This window comes from Syngnathus typhle, linkage group LG7 (genome assembly GCF_033458585.1).
Source record: "Syngnathus typhle isolate RoL2023-S1 ecotype Sweden linkage group LG7, RoL_Styp_1.0, whole genome shotgun sequence".
In the NCBI taxonomy this organism is placed as follows: Eukaryota; Metazoa; Chordata; class Actinopteri; order Syngnathiformes; family Syngnathidae; genus Syngnathus; species Syngnathus typhle.
In genome coordinates this window covers 15,416,435-15,433,459 of record NC_083744.1, presented here as the reverse complement: position 1 = coordinate 15,433,459, position 17,025 = coordinate 15,416,435, and the positions used below count along the sequence as shown (strand labels likewise).

General features: G+C 45.6%; 1 protein-coding gene across 11 annotated transcripts; it reads left to right on the top strand.

Moving 5' to 3' along the window:
- Positions 1-214: 214 nt before the first annotated feature.
- On the top strand, positions 215-16,978 carry cnot1 (CCR4-NOT transcription complex, subunit 1). 11 transcript variants are annotated; one of them, XM_061283924.1, is made up of 49 exons: positions 215-364; positions 2,451-2,750; positions 2,839-2,946; positions 3,167-3,259; positions 3,388-3,456; positions 3,554-3,608; positions 3,725-3,928; positions 4,037-4,205; positions 4,284-4,410; positions 4,494-4,604; positions 5,022-5,192; positions 5,293-5,420; positions 5,540-5,780; positions 5,892-6,011; positions 6,184-6,306; positions 6,395-6,546; positions 6,655-6,805; positions 6,889-7,102; positions 7,227-7,352; positions 8,044-8,168; positions 8,275-8,561; positions 8,642-8,720; positions 9,092-9,331; positions 9,405-9,545; positions 9,631-9,810; positions 9,892-10,008; positions 10,092-10,202; positions 10,275-10,352; positions 10,424-10,601; positions 10,712-10,869; positions 11,148-11,444; positions 11,535-11,675; positions 11,978-12,082; positions 12,179-12,298; positions 12,389-12,583; positions 12,654-12,796; positions 12,925-13,033; positions 13,123-13,292; positions 13,395-13,626; positions 13,705-13,953; positions 14,046-14,209; positions 14,297-14,414; positions 14,500-14,601; positions 14,665-14,838; positions 14,985-15,134; positions 15,213-15,393; positions 15,459-15,591; positions 15,735-15,869; positions 16,045-16,978. In XM_061283924.1, the coding sequence occupies exons 2-49, from the start codon at positions 2,649-2,651 to the stop codon at positions 16,121-16,123; spliced, it is 7,155 nt and encodes a 2,384-aa protein (XP_061139908.1). In that variant the 5' UTR covers positions 215-364; positions 2,451-2,648; the 3' UTR covers positions 16,124-16,978. The 11 variants fall into 11 exon arrangements, with proteins under 11 accessions (XP_061139908.1, XP_061139905.1, XP_061139907.1 ...); XM_061283921.1 differs by having other exon boundaries at positions 3,161-3,259; positions 6,889-7,090; XM_061283923.1 differs by having other exon boundaries at positions 3,161-3,259.
- The last annotated feature ends 47 nt before the right edge of the window (positions 16,979-17,025 follow it).

Below are 17,025 nucleotides of genomic sequence, written 5' to 3'. Positions count from 1 at the left end.
TTTATTGAATGGGACAAACAGTACACATAAATATAAAATGAGAGGCTGCACCAAATAAAAGGCCTCGTGCCCAGTTCAATCTATCAAATCCATCTATCTAATCTAATAGGTAATACTGAAAACAAATAGTGCCGCACTTATCAGGTGAACGTGCGAGAACATCTCAAGTGCGTGCGTGTGGAGCGCGCGCGCACGCTCGCGCACTCTTCTTGCGGCGAGAGCGCGCCGCAACGGTGACAGTCGCCATTTTATTTTGAAAATCAAACTGCACTTGGAGGCGCCCTGACCCTCTTCCATTTCGCCCAAGTTTGTTTGGAGAGAACGAAGGAGGAATGAGCCACTGAATCACTTTCGTGGAAGCACTGTGAGTTTCGGAATAAATATCCGTTGACATATCCTTCGGTAGCTCGGGTTCAGGGTGATTCTAATGCTCACGGCAGCGATTTGAAATCAGCAGGACGGTTAGCCACCAGGGTCGGGGATCGACTATTTACTGGAAAGCAGCTGTCATACGTTATCAAATTGCTTAATTTGACAGTTACTCATGGATCATTCCTTCTTGTGACGCACCTATATATTGCACAAACTCCACTTTGATATATACTAGAATTAGAGTCGGGGCACTGTTCATTTGTTGGGCACAAAACGCTTGGACCCGAAGTGATTGCAGTTCCGTAAACTAGACGGGACTCGAAATGAGCTAACAATGCTAATGCTAGCTTCACCCGATCCATATGGTTTGTTATTACATCTTACTGACGTTATTTTAACCCAGACCTCCTCTATAATTCATTACAACAACACTTCCCCGTAGTTCGGTGGTTTATTAAATGGGTATTTAATCAAAAGTTTTCAGCAAACAATCCTAACCTTGTTTCGGGCCTCAGAATCTAGCACGGTTAGCTTGAGTATTAGCGTGAAGAAGCGCTAGACTGTGGGTTAGCTTAATTTCCCCGATGTGTAACATTAGTAGGTATTAATAAATACGGGTAGCCTTTTTTTATGTTTCGTAATATTGCCAAATGATTTAGACGAGTTCAAAACGGAATGTTAGTCTGCTATAAATCAGGTCAAGTTAAGTTATACGTTAGCTTCGACGGCTAGGTGTGCTCCGTGGACGACACTAGGAAACAATCTTGACTTCTAGAAAGCACGTTTGAATGCTGAATTGGGATTTGGTTTGCCAGCTAACTTGAGTTTATATCATAAGTGTTAAATTCTGATTGCAATGGGGCACTTGGATATATTTTTAAAGCCACGTTTCGATTCCTTGTTTATGGCTCGTGCGGAGCATTATGCTACCGTCCATGCACTTGCCCTTTGTTTCACTGTGTGTGTTTTTTTAGTTAATTCCTCTCTACACTATTGCGTCTCCGCGTGTATGTTGTGTGTACGGTTTGGATGTTTGTTGTTTGACGGGACCATCTTGTTAGGGGAGCGTTATCTGGAATCGGCTGTATCGATTCTGCGTTTTGTTTTAGCTCCTCTGAGGCCTAGTGCGAGTGATCTGCAGCTTCGTTTTGGGAGTTAAGTTCTCATCCCGATTTAGATAGCCACCGAACTTTGGGGCGCACACCTCCAGATAGATGTGCCCGAGTTGGTTAATGTCACAGTAATGGATGTTGAAATGTGCTAAAGGGAATATTTCCAGCTGTCATGCTCCCAGGCCTCAAAAAGCCTATCTTATTCTGGCATGACAAGAAGTTGGTAAATATAGTGAACACTTGCTGTTTGTGGCTATTTGGGACCAAAACCAGACGTGAGAAGGAACATATCAATTTCCTATAAATGATAAGTTGAGCCTTAAATACACACCTCTAAATTATGGTATGATAATTATTTTATGCTTATGTGACCCTTACCCTGAAAAATAATTGGCTTACTGGTGATTTAATTTTGGGAAAAAAAGCACACATATCACCATCCTGTAAAAACACCAATTACTACTTTCCTTTTAGCCATGTTATGACATTGACTGATGAATATATACGCTTTTTTTTAATCTTGTTGCTTTAATTGGTCACTGCACCTTATGTAAGAGTGAGCAACTGATCAGCTGTTAACTTGCTGTTAACACGACTGCCAATACTGTTACGGACTTTCATCATGAAGGTTACCATCTTGCTTTGTGTGGTATCGGTTACCTGCTTTCCACTACCCGATTTATGTCAATTCACTCCCTGTCCAGCTACCAACCGGTGGGTACTGCTTGGCTTATGGTGACTTAAAAGCATCTTTGGCCATTACATAAAGTACATGAAAATACCTAAATCGGTGTGAATTTTCAAAGAGTTTCCTTTTTACATGAAAATGTGAAAGAGAAGTTAATTATTTTTATTTTTTTCGGAAGTAGAAATGTCAATCATGTTTACAGAAATGATACAGCTAGTTGTATACGCTGATCTCATAAATAATGTGGCCATGACTAATTTTTGATCTCTTCTTTGCAGATGCTGAACCTTATTTTAAACTGAAAGACTCTATCAAGGACCGGGAAGCCACTAACAGAAAATTTCATTTGGACGTCACCATTTTTTTCACACCTTTTGGGGGGGGGGGAGGAAAAGTAATCTATCACTGAAGTGACTAAAGGGGAATAATGGTGATTTTGCGCCGTGCTCGGCCGCCTGCTTCCGCCCCAACCAGCAATGAATCTTGACTCGCTCTCGCTGGCTTTGTCTCAAATCAGCTATTTGGTAGACAATTTGACAAAGAAAAACTACAGAGCCAGCCAGCAAGAAATACAGCATGTGAGTGTTTTTGGTTTTTGAATTACTATGACGTCGCGGAACGTGTGAAGGTGTGACGTTAACTCGCGTTAACGGGGCCTTTTCCCAGATTGTTAATCGTCACGGTCCTGAGGCAGACAGGCATCTACTTCGCTGTCTTTTCTCACATGTGGATTTCAGTGGCGATGGTAAAAGCAGCGGCAAGGATTTTCACCAGGTAATTATTATTTTTTTTTTAAAGCAAAATCAAAGCCCATTGAATATTTGTATTGACTGTGCGTCGGCATTATTTTTTATTTCCCTTCTTTTTGTCAGCCTGTCACCATAAATAGGAGTTGTAAGCACTTGTGAGATTTCCCGTTCTAGCCCTTCATATGCCTTTTTTGTCTTTGCACTTTCCTCCCTGGCATGTTGTTTCCAACTTGCCCAAGACACAGTTTCTGATCCAGGAGTGCGTGTCGCTGATATCAAAGCCCAACTTTATCTCGACTCTGTGCTACGCCATCGACAATCCCCTGCACTACCAAAAGGTACACCAGCAATTTTCACAGAACGCTTCCTAAAATACAATGAGTGCAGATACATAAGCAAAAAAAGTTTCTTACAGCTTATGTTCAGTTGCAAATGAGAATTAGATTTTTTTTTTTTTTAATTTCAGAGTTTGAAACCATCTGCCCACTTATTCACTCAACTAAGTAAAGTTCTTAAGCTCAGCAAGGTTCAAGAGGTAAGCTACTCAAGGCAACTGCTGCAATTAGCGTCGGAAGTAATGCGTCAAAACATTCTGAAATGGACTAACATGCTCGCTATTTTTTACGTTATAGGTAATATTTGGCCTTGCACTGCTCAACTCGTACAACGCAGACCTTCGGGGATTTTGTAAGCAGTCCTGCATAGAGCTTGATGAAAGAGTGCTTCATTAAAAAAAATAATGCATATATTCATTTGTGTCCTGACTTTTAATGTGTGTGTTTTTTTTTTTAATACCTGCTCAGCTGCGCAGTTCATAAAGCAGAAGCTCCCCGACCTCTTGCGGTCATACATCGACGCAGATCTCGGCGGAAACCAAGAAGGTGGCTTCCAGGACATCGCTATAGAGGTCTTACACCTGCTGCTCTCCCATTTACTCTTTGGCCAGAAGGGCGCCAGCGGGGTTGGACAAGAGCAGATTGACGTCTTCTTGAAGACACTTTGCCGAGGTAAGTTGAATCCTGCAGTCCACACAGGTCAACTGTTATGGGTTAGGGTAGGGTGTCTAGCGCCTAATATCAACTAGTTGGATTGAGTGTCATCTGTGTTGGTTTCAGATTTCCCTCAGGAGCGCTGCCCTGTGGTGCTCGCACCACTCTTGTACCCTGAAAAACGGGACATTCTCATGGATAGGATCCTGCCTGACTCTGGAGAGTTAGCCAAGACCATAATGGAGAGTTCTCTTGCGGAATTCATGCAGGAAGTCGGCTACGGCTTCTGTACCAGGTATGTTTGCTCTCGGCTTGAGTCGGTTTGTGCGCCCCCTTCGTTGTCAGTACTGACCTGTTTGCACTTTCTCTTCAGTCTGGACGAGTGCAGAAACATAATCCACCAGTATGGGGTGAGGGAAGTGACGGCCAGCCAGGTTGCCAGGGTCCTGGGCATGATGGCACGCACCCACTCTGGCCTAACTGATGGCATCCCCCTACAGGTGAGTTACCCACTCGGTTGTATGCAATTTGACAGCAAAAATGTTACTATACGTTCCAGCGTGTCTTTTGTATCCTCTCGTAGTCAATTTCTGCACCTGGAAGTGGCATCTGGAGTGACGGGAAGGATAAGAATGACGGGTCGCAGGCGCACACCTGGAATGTTGAGGTCCTCATCGACGTGGTTAAAGAAGTGGTAAGTCAACGCTCTTATACTGTGCGAAAGAAAGGAAGGCGCATCGTGACAAACTAGCAGGTTGATTCTGACAAGGTCTCACTGTCAGTCATCAACATGACCAAAGTAACCAATAAATGAAATGTAAATCGAACATTTTACTCCAGCTCTCCGCTTTTACAATAATTACGACGGAGCTGTGCAGAAAATGTGTTAAAGCACTCTGGTGTGCATGCATGCGTGGCTCCAGGCATTAGTTAAACATTCACAGATTCGCTGGGAACACTAGCTTGTTACAGTCTGGCATCACACAGGACAGACGTTGCGAGTCATACTAAAGAAAAATCTATTTAACATGGTTGTATATGTTTTTTTTAAATGCCCTTCATTGTACGTCACTTCCAGCCTCTACTCACTTTGCCCTTGTCAATCGTTTAGAATCCAAACCTGAACTTCAAAGAGGTGACGTACGAACTGGATCACGCAGGATTCCTAATCCGGGATAGTAAGGGCCTGAATATCGTGGTGTACGGCATTCAACGGGGTTTGGGCATGGAGGTTTTCCCTGTTGATCTCATATATCGGCCATGGAAACACGCAGAAGGACAGGTAACGTTAACTTATGGTAAAGTCAATGCAGACCCAATGGGCTATAACTTTTGTCAAATGTTTGACGACCTATCTAAACTCTTTCCATGTTGTTTTCCAGTTATCGTTCATTCAGCACTCTCTAATGAGCCCTGAAGTGTTCTGCTTCGCCGACTACCCTTGCCACACAGTAGCCATCGATATCCTTAAAGCCCCACCGGAGGATGACAACAGGGAGATTGCAACATGGTATGGAATTGGTCCATTTTGAGGGTTCTCATTTTCCAATATAATGGAACACACAAGCCACAAACCTATTGCAGACCACACACACACACACGAGCCTGAAACGTCTGAACTTCTCACAGGAAAAGTCTGGATTTGGTGGAAAGCCTTCTTAGGCTATCAGAGGTCGGCCAGTACGAGCAAGTGAAGCAACTCTTCAGCTTCCCCATCAAGCACTGCCCGGATATGCTTGTTATGGCGTTGCTGCAGATCTCCACCTCCTGGCATACGCTGCGCCATGAGCTCATCTCTACCCTAATGCCTATCTTTCTGGGCAACCACCCCAACTCTGCTATCATTCTGCACTATGCCTGGCACGGACAGGTTGGTTATGAAATGTGTCTTGCTAAAATATGCCCACAAATCAGCGGTAGTATTTATACCATGGTTGTGCACCCAAATCTGATGTTTTTTTTTTTTTCTTTTCTCCCCCAGGGACAGTCTCCGTCCATCCGTCAGTTAATTATGCATTCAATGGCTGAGTGGTATATGAGAGGTGAGCAGTATGACCAAGCCAAGTTGTCCCGCATCCTGGATGTGGCCCAAGACTTGAAGGTTTGTCACCACACCCCCAAAACATTTGAAAACAGACGACAGCGCAACACACATTTGATGACAAAGTCGATGTGTAAACAAAGTTTTGTTTCGTTTGATTTAACGGGAGGCTGTTGGACACTTATGTTAGTGGGCGTTCTGTCATTCTGTCCGTATTTTGTTTGTTCTCCAGTCTCTCTCGATGCTGCTGAATGGTACTCCGTTTGCCTTTGTTATTGACCTTGCTGCACTTGCCTCTCGCCGTGAATACCTCAAACTTGATAAATGGCTGACTGACAAAATTAGAGAGCACGGGGTATGTCTCAATGTTAATGTTTTAAACGCACTCGATGGGATCGGTATGGAAGTAATTTTGTGTTTTGTTTTTCTTTTCTCTGGGTCAGGAACCTTTTATTCAAGCTTGCGTCACATTCCTGAAACGGCGATGCCCATCCATTATGGGGGGTCTGGCCCCAGACAAGGATCAGCCTAAGAGCTCTCAGTTACCTCCAGAGACCTTAGCCACCATGCTGGCCTGTCTTCAGTCTTGTGCTGGGTGAGTGCCCCTTGTCGTTTAATATTTGTGCTTGCTCCTGGCATTAGGTTTTTTTTTTTTTTTAGTGCACCATTTCAAACTGAAATTTTTGTTTCGCCTATCGCTCAGGAGTGTTTCGCAAGAGCTGTCAGAGACCATCCTGACCATGGTTGCAAACTGCAGCAATGTTATGAACAAAGCCCGGCAGCCACCACCTGGAGTCATGCCGAAAGGACGGGCCCCGAGCACCAGCAGCCTGGATGCCATTTCCCCGGTTCAGGTATCCTCCAACAAAATAAACGGTGTTTCACTGTATTAGCCGAACCATTCTCAATCCAACATCCCTTCTCTTGCTTCCGGTAGGTGGACCCTCTTACTGGCATGGGCGCTTTGAATCTGGGCAGCACGGCCACCTCCCACACACAGAGCATGCAGGGTTTCCCCACCTCCCTTAGTTCGGCTTTCAGCAATCCCCAGTCGCCAGCAAAGGCATTTCCGCCACTCTCAAACACCAATCCAAGCACACCATTTGGCGGTATTGGCAGCTTGTCCTCGCAGCTTCCTGGTATGGACTCTGGTACTGTACTTTTTCCAAACGTTTTTCTTGAATATGCACAATGAAAGTAATGTCCTGATTTTAAACACTTCTCCGTTAACACTCAGAAAGGCTGTCGTTGAGAGCAGACTCTGTTTCTGTCCAGGTCCCTTGAGCTCAGGCATCGGCACGGGTATCGGTTCTAGTCTTGGAATGCCGGCAGTAAGCACTGATCCATTCAGCACCAGAAAGATGAGCACACCAAGCCTGAACCCTCCTACCTTCCAGCAGAGTAAGATGAAGGCCTGTAAGTGGCGGTGGTAGTGGTGTGACTGAGAGCCTCGCTCTGCGCTGCTCAGCACTGTATTTCCTCTGCAACTAATGACAATGTTTGAAAACTTGTTTTAGAGGGACATTGTAGTCTGGGCAATCATGGCATTAAGAACCATCTTTCTTATATCTTTGACATGTCAAATCTGTCTCTGAAATGCCATTTAACCTTGCAAATACTTTGTAGAGGAAATACAGGCCAGTCTTCCATTCCTTGTCTGCTTAAGCTGACAGCCCCACTTGAGTTTTTTTTTTTTGCTGTTTAAGAGTCTTGAATACGCAAGTATACCCGTGTGTCTCAGTAAATTAGAATATTAAGGGTGGGGGGGGGGGGGTTATTTGCTAGTTCAAATAAAGTCAACCTGGAATTCTATGAATTCATTAAATGCATAGGAAAATTGTAACTATTTTATAATTAGAATGATGGGCCTAATTAAATCGCCAAATTTGGAGTCTCAAGATTAGAATATTAAAACTCATTTCAAGTGTGCTTACAAAACAGGGCACTGTTGCATAATAGCATGTCTCATAATTCATTGAGATGCATCTGTATATTTGAGACACAAGAATCAATTACATGGCTCATGCTTTGCTTTTACGGAGTCCACTACCTTCCAGTACATCATCTCAACTCTGTCATCTTCTCCTCCCAGCTGACCTTTCTCAGGTTTGGCCTGAGGCTAACCAGCACTTTAGCAAGGAGATAGATGATGAAGCCAACAGTTACTTCCAGCGCATCTACAACCACCCACCTCACCCGACGATGTCTGTGGATGAAGTAAGAAGCCAAATGAATTGATTTGAGTCTTCTTCCTTGAGTGGATCCAGAAGTGGCTGGATTGTAACATGGCTGCCAATCACAGAGCAAAATTGTCCACCTCCAGGTTCTAGAGATGCTGCAGCGGTTCAAAGATTCCAACATCAACAGGGAGCGGGAAGTGTTCAATTGTATGCTTCGGAACTTGTTTGAGGAGTACCGCTTCTTCCCGCAATACCCGGACAAGGAGCTGCACATCACGGCCTGCCTGTTTGGTGGCATTATTGAAAAGGGTCTCGTCACCTACATGGCCCTCGGCCTTGCACTCAGATACGTGCTTGAAGCCCTAAGAAAACCGTATGGATCCAAAATGTATTACTTTGGAATTGCTGCTCTCGACCGCTTCAAAAACAGGTATTCAATTTTGTTTTGATTCATTCGACAGCTGTCGTGTCACATTTGACTAAAATGGTTCAAATCCCGTGTGGTTTTAGATTGAAGGATTACCCCCAGTATTGCCAACATCTTGCATCAATTGGTCATTTTTTGCAGTTCCCCCACCATTTACAAGAGGTAACAAGGTTTCCTTAATTTAGCAAAGTCTGGATGCCAGGGCTGAACGATTTTATCTTTTTTTTTTTCATCAAAAAGGGGATTCCAGTCAACGCGACCACATGATTGCTAAAGCTTCGTTTTTTTTTGCAGCACTTGTGACTGACCCAGAATCTCTTGCATCAACTGTAATCCCACACATATATGGTGTGTTAATAGTGTATAGAAGATAATAGTTAAATATCATCTGGCCCGTTCCATCAATTGCAATTTTGCTCTTTTCCTGAAATCGTTCAGCCCTTCTTGTTGCCCTAATATTGCCTGCGGTGATGCACTACTGAAAGATAGATTAAATCCTACGCTCTGCATCTTCCAATATCCTGTGTGTGCAGTATATCGAGTACGGCCAACAGTCACGGGACCCCCCGGTGAAGATGCAAGGTTCCATCACCACCCCAGGCAGTCTGGCGCTGGCACAGGTGCAAGCCCAATCGCAGCAACCCGGTATCCCAAAAGCGCCGCAGCCGGGACAAACGAGCACCCTCGTCACGACCACGACGACCACTACCACGGCCGCGAAGACCACCACCATCACAAGGCCAACACCCAGCAGCTTCAAGAAGGATGTGCCAGTGAGTTTGACTCAACATCTACATAGTTGTTGGTAAAGTAAGTTAAGATAAACTTTGTATTCCCTCCTCGCAGCCCTCCATAAACACTACAAATATTGACACTCTACTGGTGGCCACTGACCAAACGGAAAGGATTGTCGAACCTCCAGAGAATGTCCAGGAGAAGATTGCGTTCATCTTCAATAACCTTTCTCAGTCAAACATGACACAAAAGGTAAGTAAGCGAGGGCTGGAAATATCAATTGATGTCATTGACTAATTAATAAGCTAAGCGGTTTTCATTTCTCTCTTTTAATTAGGTAGAGGAATTGAAAGAGACTGTGAAAGAAGAGTTCATGCCGTGGGTGTCTCAGTATCTGGTGATGAAGCGTGTCAGCATTGAGCCCAATTTCCACAGTCTCTACTCCAACTTTCTGGACACACTCAAGAATCCCGAGTTTGTCAAGATGGTCCTCACGGAGACCTACAGGAACATCAAGGTTGGAGATTAGTGGGAACTCTACTGGAAATACAGTGTGTGGCCTACAAGTCTAAAAGCTGCCTTTTTGTTCTCCATTCAGGTTTTGTTAACATCTGACAAGGCCGCTGCCAATTTTTCCGATCGCTCATTGCTGAAGAACCTGGGTCACTGGCTGGGCATGATTACGCTGGCCAAAAACAAACCTATTCTCCATACAGTAAGATGTTTAACCTCTTTAGTCCTTTGGGATCTCAGTTGGACTTTCAGATAGCTTCACCCACATGATGACTGTTTTTTCAGGATCTGGAAATTAAGTCACTGCTACTGGAAGCCTATGTGAAAGGCCAACAGGAGCTACTTTATGTGGTTCCCTTTGTGGCTAAAGTTTTGGAGTCCAGCCTGCGAAGCATGGTGAGCCGTGATGTGGATTGAGATGATCGTGGCCCGAGCCTGCACCTTCATGGTTTGTTTTGACTTTTGTAGGTGTTCAGGCCCCAGAATCCTTGGACCATGGCCATCATGAATGTTCTTGCAGAGCTGCATCAAGAACATGACCTCAAGGTGGATTCTAAAACTAATTGGCAGGCATCTGAGAACGCTGTAGAAATGCTGACATTTGCCTTCCATTGCAGCTTAACCTGAAATTTGAGATTGAAGTTCTCTGTAAGAACTTGTCCCTGGACATCAATGACCTGAAGCCAGGAAACCTGCTGAAGGACAAGGACAAGCTTAAGAGTCTTGAGGAGCAGCTTTCGGCACCAAAGAAAGAAGCGAAGCCTCCCGATGAAATGCTCCCAGTCTCGACATCAGGTCAGTCTACATTTAAACACAAGTTAATAAAGTATTTCCATATTTTGTGTTTGCCTGTGTAAATTTTCTTCAGATTTTAAATCAGACTTTTTTTTCTTTGTGACCAACAGGAGACTTTGTTCCGTTTTCAGCACCACCCTCCACTCCGGCTGCCAACACCACCACCCCTTGCACAACCACAGGGCCCCCCACCCCACAGTTTAGTTATCACGACATCAATGTGTATGCCTTGGCAGGCCTGGCACCACACATTAATATAAATGCCAACGTAAGTAGTGGCTACATTTGTCCAAGTACACATACAAATTTCTTTTGTTGTTGTTGGTTTTTATTGCGGGAGGTAGGATCATTCTAGATTATTTATTCTGTTTTAGGATGTCGTCACATAGTTATTTAAATTTTCATACATTAAAGGACATGCAAAATTGACAGGAAAAAAATTGCAATAGTTCTTTTGAAATGAGGATACCTTGTATATTAAAGTCCAATCAATTTAAGTGAATAATTTACTTCACCGTCTCTTCCCCCCCCCCCCCCCCTCTTTAGATCCCTCTTCTACAAGCCCATCCCCAATTAAAGCAGTGTGTGAGGCAGTCAGTTGAGCGTGCCGTTCAAGAGCTTGTGCACCCCGTGGTCGACCGCTCTATCAAAATCGCCATGACGACGTGCGAGCAAATCATCCGGAAGGACTTTGCCCTGGATTCGGAGGAGTCCCGCATGCGTGTGGCAGCCCACCACATGATGAGGAACCTGACGGCCGGCATGGCCATGATCACCTGCCGTGAGCCCCTGCTCGTCAGCATTGCCGCAAATCTGAAGAACAGTTTTGCGGCTGCACTGAGGGTAGGATCAGTTCTGATGGTTTAGCCCGCTTTCTTTGACAAATTATGAATGTTTTTTTTTTTTTTTTTTATTCCCTTCCCCTGTTGTCAGGCGCCGACTCCCCAGCAGAGGGAAATGATGGAGGAAGCTGCAGCCAGGGTTGCTCAGGAGAACTGTGAACTGGCATGTTGCTTTATTCAGAAGACGGCTGTAGAGAAGGCTGGCCCTGAAATGGACAAGAGGCTCGCCACGGTGAGGGTTCACCAAAGTCACATTGAAGCATCTATTGATTAGCTCTGGCTTTGATCAAAACCGGCAGTTCTTCAATATTGATTGAAGACAGTGCATTAGCGTCTCACCACTAATTAATTCCACCACACATTGCTTTTGAGTACACAAGATGGGCCTAAAGTAGGTACAGTATACAGTGGATCATCATCGATCCGAAATCCCAAATGTTTATTGAAAAAAAAAAAAACATTCACCCTTGCATTAGACAGTACAGTGAACAGTAGGATAATTTATAATCAACTTGTGTGTCCTTTGTCATGCAGGAATTTGAGTTGAGGAAGCACGCGCGCCAAGAAGGGCGTCGGTACTGTGATCCAGTTGTTTTGACTTACCAGGCTGAACGTATGCCTGAGCAGATAAGACTCAAGGTAAATCAGCTCAACAGATGATCGATTTGAATATCAGTTCAGTGTACGCACGACCTAACTTGCCGTACGGAGTCAACCAATGTCTTTGTTTTGTAGGTGGGAGGAGTCGACCAAAAGCAGCTCGCTGTGTACGAGGAGTTTGCGAGAAACGTCCCGGGTTTCTTGCCAAGTAACGATCTTACCCAACCAACCGGTTTCCTTGCTCAACCAATGAAGGTGACTTATTTTGTCCCAAGTGTGTCAAGTCGATTTACACAAAATGTCACAAAGCAGTATTTTATTAATTGCAATTACCTTTGTCAACAGCAACAAGCTTGGGCCACGGATGATGTCGCCCAAATCTATGACAAGTGCATGGCCGACTTGGAGCAGCACCTTCACGCCATCCCTCAGGCGCTCTCCATGAATCCCCTGACCCAAGCGTTGCGTAGCCTTCTGGAGGCTGTGGTCTTGGCAAGAAACTCCAGGGATGGTATTGCAGCGCTTGGACTGCTGCAGAAGGTAGGACTTAAAACTCTCTATCCCAGTCCCTTTACCGTTGGTAAAAACCATGTTTGCGCTCCTTTGGCAGGCTGTGGAAGGTCTTCTGGATGCCACCAGCGGGGCCGATAATGACTTGCTGCTCCGCTACAGAGAATGTCACCTGTTGGTTCTGAAAGCCCTCCAGGATGGACGCGCTTACGGACCACAGTGGTGCAACAAACAGATCACCAGGTGAGTCATTTCAGTTACACAATACAGGAAGTCCTTGTTAGGACAGTGCTCCTTTACTAGTGGGATGACACCGTTTCATCAGCTTAAGTTAGAAAAGCACTTTCTAATTGCGTGTCATCGATTGACAGGTGTCTCATTGAATGCCGGGATGAGTACAAGTACAATGTGGAGGCGGTGGAGCTTTTGATTCGAAACCATCTTGTGAATATGCAGCAGTACGATCTGCACCTGGCCCAGGTATTCGGCATATAATTGTCTCGCGACAAAACAAAAAGGTTTGTGGCGGCTGTTTGATTCACGCTCTTCCATCGTGGTTTGCATCGCAGTCGATGGAGAACGGACTTCACTACATGGCCGTGGCGTTTGCCATGCAGTTAGTGAAGCTGCTGCTTGTGGACGAGCGCAGCGTCAGCCACGTCACCGAAGCGGACCTCTTTCACACCATTGAGACTTTGATGAGGACCTGCGCACACTCTCGAGCAAATGCGCCAGAAGGGTAAATGACAGTGTTGGAACTCTCGTTTGATTGCGATTCATCTTATGATTATGTTGCAGCATCTTGTCTTGTCTTCTAAAGTGTTTGTGAATATTTCCCCAGGCTTCCCCAGTTGATGGAAGTTGTGCGCTCCAACTACGAGGCAATGATTGATCGGGCCCACGGCGGCCCGAACTTCATGATGCACTCTGGGATCACCCAAGCGTCGGAGTACGATGATCCGCCTGGCCTGCGGGAGAAGGCCGAATATCTCTTGAGGGAATGGGTCAACTTGTACCACTCAGCCGCTGCCGGCCGGGACAGCACCAAAGCGTTCTCTGCCTTTGTAGGCCAGGTACTCAGCAGCTCATTGAAAAGCGAAGATCACCACTATTGTGATTTTGTCTCAAGAGTCTGACATTCCGCCACGCAGATGCACCAGCAGGGTATTCTGAAGACGGACGACCTGATCACGCGCTTCTTCAGGCTGTGCACTGAGATGTGTGTGGAAATCAGTTATCGCGCGCAGGCTGAGCAGCAGCACAACCCGGCGGCCAGCGCAGCCATCATCAGAGCAAAGTGCTACCACAACCTCGACGCCTTTGTTCGACTCATAGCCCTGCTCGTCAAACATTCTGGAGAGGCTTCCAACACCGTGACCAAGATCAACCTCCTCAACAAGGTACAACGTTGATAGGAGGTCTAAATGGCTTGCTGGTCAACTAAAACTACCGTATAGTTCTCACAACTCGAGCTTCCGCATTCTCCCACTAGGTGCTGGGAATCGTCGTTGGGGTGTTGATCCAGGATCACGATGTCCGTCAGACAGAATTCCAGCAGCTGCCCTACCACCGCATTTTCATCATGTTGCTGTTGGAACTCAACGCTCCCGAGCACGTCCTGGAGACGATCAACTTCCAGACGCTCACTGCCTTCTGGTAGTAGGACCTGCGTCGACCGATGCCTTAGCAGGGAGGTTCTGGTCCAGCTTAGATTTTTGACCAAATTGACCCCCCCCTTTTTAGCAACACCTTCCACATCCTGAGACCCACCAAGGCACCGGGTTTTGTGTACGCTTGGCTCGAACTGATCTCTCATCGCATCTTCATCGCCCGCATGCTTGCGCACACGCCACAGCAGAAGGTTTGCCTTGCGCGTTGTCACAATGCGGAGGAACGCACCGCGCCAAATGTTACGCCAGTGTAAATGTTTGGTTGTCTCTCCGCAGGGTTGGCCCATGTACGCGCAGTTGCTCATTGATCTCTTCAAGTACCTGGCACCGTTCCTTAGAAATGTAGAGCTCAACAAACCTATGCAAATCCTCTACAAGGTATGTCTTGCAGTGTTCATCACCCCCCACCCAGACATGATTTAAAACTTTGTCTTGTTTTAGGGCACACTGAGGGTACTGCTGGTCCTGTTGCACGACTTCCCCGAGTTCTTGTGCGATTACCATTACGGGTTCTGTGACGTGATCCCGCCCAACTGCATTCAGCTGCGCAACCTCATCCTGAGTGCCTTTCCACGCAACATGAGGCTCCCCGACCCTTTCACACCCAATCTCAAGGTAGAAAGCACTCAACTGCACACTCAAGACAATAGGGAACAAGAACAGATGCATGCCGGGGGTTTACAAAGTATTGGACTTAGCTTCCCCATAATTATGTTGATGCTTATTTGTTGTGCTATATTTGTCTGTGATGTCACGCGCAGGTGGACATGCTGAGTGAGATCAACATCGCTCCTCGCATCCTCACCAACTTCACAGCAGTTATGCCTTCCCAGTTCAAGAAGGATCTGGACTCGTATCTGAAAACGCGTTCACCCGTCACTTTCCTCTCAGAGCTGCGCAGCAATCTACAGGTAATTTCTTTTTTTAAAGGTTTGCGCTATTGGAAATCTGAAATCTTTTTTTTTTTTTTTTTCATTTTGGTCGGACAGGTTTCTAACGAGCCAGGGAACCGCTACAACATCCAGCTGATCAACGCCTTGGTGTTGTATGTGGGCACGCAGGCCATCGCGCACATCCACAACAAGGGCAGCACGCCCTCCATGAGCACCATTACCCACTCTGCACACATGGACATCTTCCAGAACCTGGCTGTGGACTTGGACACCGAGGGTAACCTGTCGAGATGACTGAGCAATATTGAAGATGACACTGAACACGCGTGTTGTGCTTTTCAGGACGTTACTTGTTCTTGAACGCCATCGCCAACCAGCTGCGCTACCCAAACAGCCACACGCATTATTTCAGTTGCACCATGCTCTATCTGTTTGCCGAGGCTAACACCGAGGCCATCCAGGAGCAGATCACCAGGTCAGTTTGTGTACTCGCTCACGCGTGGGCGCAATTGCTTGAAATGATTCATTGCATTTCAATTGACTTGGGAATAATTGAGTAGATTTAACACGTTTGGTCTCCGAAGCAATTCAACAGCGTTGACGCCTCGTCTCGCACAGGGTCCTTTTGGAGAGGCTGATTGTGAACCGGCCTCACCCGTGGGGTCTCCTCATCACCTTCATCGAGCTCATCAAGAATCCCGCCTTCAAGTTCTGGAGCCATGACTTTGTGCACTGTGCCCCTGAGATTGAAAAGTGGGTTTAGCTGAATCTAAAAAAATTGGATCTTAATCTACTGTCAGTCCTTAAGGAGTCGCGTTTGTATGCACTGCACCCTATTTTTTATTTTTTTTTGGTCTGTTGGGTTTGTCAAATCGAGGCATAGCCTGTTGGCTTTGATGTGGTGAAAATGTCTCCCTGTCCTCGTCAGGTTGTTCCAGTCGGTGGCTCAGTGCTGCATGGGTCAGAAGCAGGCCCAGCAGGTGATGGAAGGGACTGGCGCCAGCTAGCCTGGCTCACGTTGCAGCTTGTAGCCCTCGAGAGAGAGAAAGAGAGAGAGCACACACACGTATGCACCTCCCCCTTCACTGTTGGCAGCACTGGATAAACTGGCAACCACAGTCCATTGAGAAATGTGGGCTTAAGGACTACTGCTCCTGGTTCTGAAGATTTACATTTTGTGTTGATCCCTTTTGGAGCTAAGTCTGGAAGGAGATGATGATGATGGATGTGAGAAATGCTGTTTAAATACTTTTTTTGATGCTTTGATGTAAATATTTCAGGGCGGGGTTGAGGAGTGGAGAATGGCGGGACATGTCACATTTGTACACTGACATGTTAAAAAAAAAAAAAAGAAATCTGAACATAATTTCGTTCTACCAAAGCTTTTGGTTTGTTCCCTCACAAATCCTTTTCATCCCTCACTTTGTTTGCTCTCAGGCAGAAAGCTAAAACCGATTGAAGAAAAAAATGTTTGCTTTATTTTTGTTGAATTTTTTTCTGTCCTCAAGCGGACCCGAAGATGTAGTTTAATCTCCCGGGGGAGGGGCCTGATGTTTGTGCTTTTGGGGCGAGATGCTTTACTGATGGTTTACTGACGGCTGGCGCTGACACGTCTCTCTCTCCCGGGCGCTTGTAAAATTGTGCAAAGTGAAAATGATTGACCTTGTATCTTGACAATTTGTACAAAGATTCAAATTGAAGAACAACAGAAGGACCAATACAGACCATTTTGTAACATTTTGAATGTTTTGTAAATGTATTGGTCCATGTGTATTTTGTAGTCCTTTCTAGTTTGCCTTTAGTTCTTGCTAATTAATTGCAGTATGCGTACATACAGTAAAATAAAGCATTCAAACTGCAAATTATGATTGTAATGCCTTATTTGCTATTAGATTGGGTTTATAAAATA